General features: G+C 42.9%; 1 protein-coding gene across 1 annotated transcript in view; it reads right to left on the bottom strand.

The window, feature by feature from the left end:
* tesk1b (testis associated actin remodelling kinase 1b) overlaps window positions 1-6,000 on the bottom strand; it is a 124,766-nt gene that overhangs the window by 71,421 nt on the left and 47,345 nt on the right. Inside the window, exon 3 of the mRNA XM_048594725.1 lies at window positions 3,840-3,888. Coding sequence (XP_048450682.1) covers window positions 3,840-3,888 — 49 coding nt within the window. The remainder of the gene's footprint in view (window positions 1-3,839; window positions 3,889-6,000) is intronic.

The following is a 6,000-nucleotide window of genomic DNA, read 5'->3' as shown; positions in this document are numbered from 1 at the left end:
ATGCTGCTTGGCCTGCTGTGTTCATCCAGCCCTGCACCTTGTTGTCTTAATTATACTTAGTGTTATTAGCAGATTAGCAATTTTCTTTTTAACTGCTTGAGTAAATCCAAAGCTCTCCTTCCTGTCTCTATTTTTATCAGCTGCCCAGGGAAAAGTACATGAAACAGTCAGCAACGCAGAACAAAAGACACTATGAGCAACAGAATGAGAGAGTCCAAGGATAACAGGCTTTTAGGGAGGGCGGGAAAACGCCTGGCATTGTGAATGGGAAGTGGTGAGCAAACGCAGACATATAGAAACTGCTGGAAAAAGCATGGAGAGAAAGAATAATAGTACAGGGGAAAGCAGAGAGGAATCAGAAGTGTTGCGGGTTTGTGGACATTGAAGTAGAGCTGTGGTGATCTTTAACATGCACCCAGGATGGCAAATGGGTCTTCCTTTTAACATCTGACAGATGGCACCTCTGACACTGCAGCAGTACCTCAGGTGTGTCAGCGTATGTTTTGTGTTCCAGTCTTTGCTGAATCCATATCTTTCTGGCTCAGAAGTGAGTGTATTAACTGAGCCATTGTGGACACCTGCAGTACAACAAGCTCAATGTGGGTAAAAGGGCTTCATGGGTTAATTATCACAGACAGTAAAGCTTGTGCCAGAGAAAGAGAAACAGAAAGAACAACAACTTGTTTTATGAAAACAACTCTGCACTGAACAAATAGCTGAACAGGAGAGCGAGCTGGTGTAGAAGGAATGGTATTCCCATACGTAATAGATCCTTGAACCTATTACCTTCTGACTCAGAGAGCTACTCACTGAGACTATGATTAAGATTTGAAAGGAGAAGGAGTGAATCATTGGCATAGTTACTAGTGGTGGGAGTGAGAGAGGGAAAAATAGAGAGAGGGAGTGATGAGTGACACTAATTGTTGGGGAAGCGGGTTGTACCCTATGTGAGAGCAGATGGAGAGCGCGCTGCTGTGGGCTTTGACACAGTTCACAAACTGTCACTGAACCTATGGTGAGCAGTAAACTGACACAAATAAAGCTGAACATGAAGCCAGGAGAGTGCCACTCGATGACTGTACTAAAGAACATATCTCCTCAGTCTCAGGTGCTGAGTAATTCTTACAACAAGGGATGAGCCAGGGGCTGTGTTGTTTAGCAAGTGACAGTCCAGCAGGAATTTGCTTTATTTGTCCCAGGCTCACAAATAGCTCTGACCCCAATCACAGTGAAATAATAGACCCAACACAGAAGAGAATTTCACCTTTTTGACCTTTCAGGGACTAAGTGTTTGGATTTAAAGGAATTAGTCAGGTTTCAAACCCCTGGCTCTTCACAGGTTGCTCCATTCCCTACTCCCACTTCAGTAAATCTTATGTTAATTCCATTCATGTCTATGTTTGGTATATCTATTTAAAATGGAATGTGTTCCATTTGTATCACTGTATTCAAACAACGCAAGGTCTGATACAGCATAGGGTTAGATATAGAGTAAAGCTCTTTCTACACTGTACCCATCAAACACTCCCAGGTCAGGGACAGCACAGTGTTAGATATAGAGAAAAGCTCCCTCTACATTCCCATCAAAATACTCCCAGGGCCCCCTTCGCAGAATGCGTGGTGAGACTAGAACTAAGAATGAAAGAGACATAAAAGGTTCAAAGTGCTAAAATTTAGTTCCCACTGTGTAAACTTTTGCTCCTTTGCCCAATGTTTTAAGGCTACATTTTGACTCAGACTGTCTCAGGTCCTACAAAAAATTCTGGTCTCACAATCCTCTCTGACAGCGTAGTGAGGTAATACCAAACTTGTTTGAAATGCTAGTCAAGATGTTATGTTGAACTATCGTAGAATGTTAGTTAGAACAGGCTTGGAGTTAATGTGCCCAGGTCTAAAGCCAATATTATAACAATGACATTGAGGCACTACAATGACATTGTAGTACAAAGCAGGATTCACAAGGAGGATTCCTTCATTCAAAGCATAAACTGATCAGTGAACACCAAACATTCTGGAGCCTTTTTCTCTCAAAGTAACTGTGAGGTGACCTGATAGTCTTTAAGATTATGTAAGGTTTGGTTTAGGCTGGATGGGGAGAAGATGTTTTCATTGGAAGACCTGGTGTCATACACAGAAGATTAATCAGTAATAAATACAGTCTGCCCCTCTCCCTCACCTTTGATGGTCTGCATTGCCCTCAATAAATTATTCAGTGAGAGAACATGGGTGATTTACTGATGGTGGCTAACATGAAAATAAAGTATTGCAGGTGATTTGGTGATGGGGGAGAAAATGTTCAGCTGTGTATAAGAGCATTTCAAGATATTGAAATAAAAAAAGAAAAATAAAAAAAAATCCAGCCAGGAGGACTCTTGTGGTGCAGCGATAGTGTCCCTACTTGTAAACCAGAAGTCTCACCTGCTTCAGGGAGGCGTACAAGGTCTCTGATATGGTTGATTAGAAAATATCTAGTTAACTATAAAAGAAAAAAAAAATCTAGTCGGGGCCCCTTGTGGTGCTGTGGTAATGTCACTGTCTCTAGATGAGAAGGCCCGGGTTAAAGTCCTAGATGCTCCAAAGCTATGCCATAACAGTAAAATAAAACAAAGAACTGCGGATGGTGGAGATCTGAAACAAAAGCAAAAACAAAAATTGCTGGAGAAACTCTGCAGATCTGGTAGCATCTGCAGAGGGAAAGCAGAGTTAACGTTTCGAGTCTGGTTCTGAAGAAGGGTCACTGGGCCTGAAGTTGTAACTCCGCTTTATTCCCACAGCTTCTACCAGACCTACTGAGTTTCTCCAGCATTTTCAGTTTGTTAAGAGGTTGCTTAAAAATGAAATCCAGTCAGGGAGGGTGCCAGCCACGGGGGGCGTGGACCAGACTGGTGAATGTGCCGAGTGCTGGGAGGCCTGGGCTGGATGTTGCTCCTGGAACTCCGTGAGCAGCAAGTGCTGGATGTTCAGCTTGCAGGTGAGGCCCTCTGCAGTGATTGTAATGAGGTCAGCAAGGTGGACCTCCTTGAATGAGTTCCCTGATTGGAGCTGTTAATCTGGTCCAATCAGAGAGCCCGGGCTGACAGATAGAAACAGGAATTGTCAGGGATTCTGTTCAACTCGAGAGAGCTGGATGAGTGGATCAAGGACTCTCCATGTGTAAATAAAGGGTGATTTGGTGATGGCTCTGTGGAGCTATTTCACCCTCCATTGCCTGAAAACAGCAGTGCTCAGATCCAATGTAAGGCACCAGTTGGAGGATGCGCAGGGGTACAGTGGGATCTCATCTGTGTGTACCTCTGCTCAGGTGCAATTTCACTGGTGGGGATAAAGACAGAATGAGAATGGAAGGAGAGAGATGAGAAGGTGGGAGGGGAGAAAGAAAGCAAGAGAGAGAAAGAAAGCAAGAAAGCAAGAGAGAGAAAGAAAGCAAGAAAGCAAGAGAGAGAAAGAAAGCAAGAAAGCAAGAGAGAGAAAGAAAGCAAGAAAACAATGGAGGGTTATTTAGATCAAAGCAAGCAAAAATTGAATTATAGAACAACCAAGATTTTCTACAGTTTTAACGAATTAAAGAGCCATGTAGGACTGTTAAGAGGAGGAAATTCTTCATTCAGAGGGCTGTGAATCCTGGTCAGTCTCTACTGCAGAGGGCTATGGAAATTCAATCATTGAACATGTTCAAGACAAAAATTAATAAGTTGATAGATCTTAAAGACATCAAGAGGTATGAGATAGTGTGAACTAGTTGATAGTGAACAAGCCATTATTCATGTGCTCGCACGAGTACTCAATCCACCTGTCAGCACCACCCCCAAAAGCCTTTTGATAACAGGAATGGCACTTACCTCTGTCAGAGCATGTAACTGGCCTTCATGAACACAGACACCCATGAATCTGCCAAGAAAGAATCACACACTAATCAGCTCGTGTCACAAACATCTCAGGATGAGATAGTCATCACTGTCTTAACAGCGAGTCTTGGGATTGGCTTCTCAAAGGCTGAAGCATTGGCAGATTAGTCATGAATCCGTCTCTTGCCTCAAGCACAGGCCATAACCTCAACAGTAACATTAATAGACAGATAATACCTAAGAAAAGAGGTCCATAGCTTCATGCGAGACCATCCTAAATTTAACATGTTGTAAACTCCAAATGGGATTTGATTTGAAACAAAATACTCTCTTTTCAATGAACAGTTTGAAGTAGGAACAGAACATTCTTAAATACAAAAAAATTGACAGAGAAGCACCGAGGTTCATCTCTAAAGGGACAGTTGTCAAAAACAAAAGACTGGTATTCAGAACCTTGGTTAAGCATGACTTGGAGTTACTGGGATCAATACCAGTCTTCATGTTATGAAAAAGGATATAGAAGAAAAAGGGAGTTCTTGAGGTGTGTAATAATGTCTCTGAACAGAAAGATTAGAAAAATATCTGCAGTAGCACTGGGGAAAGTGAAAACAACATGTACCCACATCAGATCAGATCAGATCTGAGGAAGGGTCACTGGACCCAAAATGTTAACTGTGATTTTTCTTCACAGATGCTGCCAGACCTGCTGAGCTTTTTCAGTAACTTCTGTTTTTGTTCCTGATCTACAGCATCCACCGTTCTTTCAGTTATGTACACAAATCATTATAATTGCCAGGCAACTACAGCTATCAGAACAACTGAACAGACCGCGTTCTGTTCTCCGGAGAACTGAGAACTGAGGGGAATGACATGATATGAGTCTTTTTAAAAAAAAAAGTTCTTCCATGGGACATTGCCAAGGCCAGCATTTGTTGGCCCTCTCTAACTCCTTTGAACTGAGTGGCTTGTCAGGGTATCATAGATGATATTTAAAAGAGTCACTCACATTGCCGTATGCCAGAGTCATATAAAAACACAGAAAATAGTAACAGAAGTAGGCCTTTCAGCCCTTCGAGTCTGCTCCACCATTCAACATGATCAAGACTGATCATCTAATTCAGTACCCCATTCCCACATTTTCCCCCATATCCTTTGATCCCTTTAGACCTAAGAATTATATCTAATTCCTTCTTTAAAACTTTCAGCATTTTGGCCTGTTTGCAGAGGGTGGTGTTCCCATGTCTCTGCTAGCATGTCCTTCGAGGTGGAAGTGGTCATGGGTTTGGAAGGAGCTGTCTAAGGATCTTTGGTAAATTCCTCAACAGTTGAAGTGAATTATAGAATCTCTACACTGTGGAAGTTGGCCATTCGGCCCATTGAGTCCACACCGACCCTCTAAAGAGCATCCCACCCAGAACCCCCTCCTACCCTATCCCTGTAACCCTGAATTTACCACGGCCATTCTACCCAACTTGCACATCATTGGATTGTGGGAGGAAACCGGAGCACCCGGAGGAAACCCATGCAGACACAGGGAGAATGTGCAAACTCCACCCAGATGATTGCCCAAGGGTGGGTCCCTGGCACAGTGCTAACCCACTGAGCCACCATGCCACCCAATGGTATCAATGCATCTAATGCAAAGGGAGATAAGCTTGAGGAAACCAAAAAAACAGGAAGACAGGGGAATGCTGGTAGATTTTGATGAGGAAAGATGGGAGAAAACTTGGGGGAAGACATAAACACATGGACCACTTTAGGGCAGACCTGATTATCGACAGCAACAGCAGCCCAGCCGCACTTGAGATGAAAAAGAGAGAAAAGAAATTTTAATTGTGGCCATGAGTTGAGTATTGCAGATATGTTTCCTTATCTCCAAAGTTAGGGAGTTAGTATGAGGAACTAGGGAACTGAAAAAATTAAGATAACAAGAGCTGAGTGAAACAGATAGAAACTTCCCTAAATTTAAGTGACATCAGCAGAAGGGAAGTGAGTAGCTTTTCTTTTTTTTAAAGTTTTATTTTTGTATTATTCATTCATAGGACATGGGCATTGCCCCCGCTGGGTCAGCACTTATTGCCTGCCCATAGTTGCCCTTAAGGAGGTGGTGGTGAGCTGCCTTCTTGAACCACTGCAGTCCAAGTGCTGTTGGTGG

Source organism: Rhincodon typus, chromosome 3, assembly GCF_021869965.1.
Source record: "Rhincodon typus isolate 14 chromosome 3, sRhiTyp1.1, whole genome shotgun sequence".
Classification (NCBI taxonomy): domain Eukaryota; kingdom Metazoa; phylum Chordata; class Chondrichthyes; order Orectolobiformes; family Rhincodontidae; genus Rhincodon; species Rhincodon typus.
Note: the sequence above shows the minus strand (reverse complement) of the source record. Positions and strands in the feature narration are given on the sequence as shown.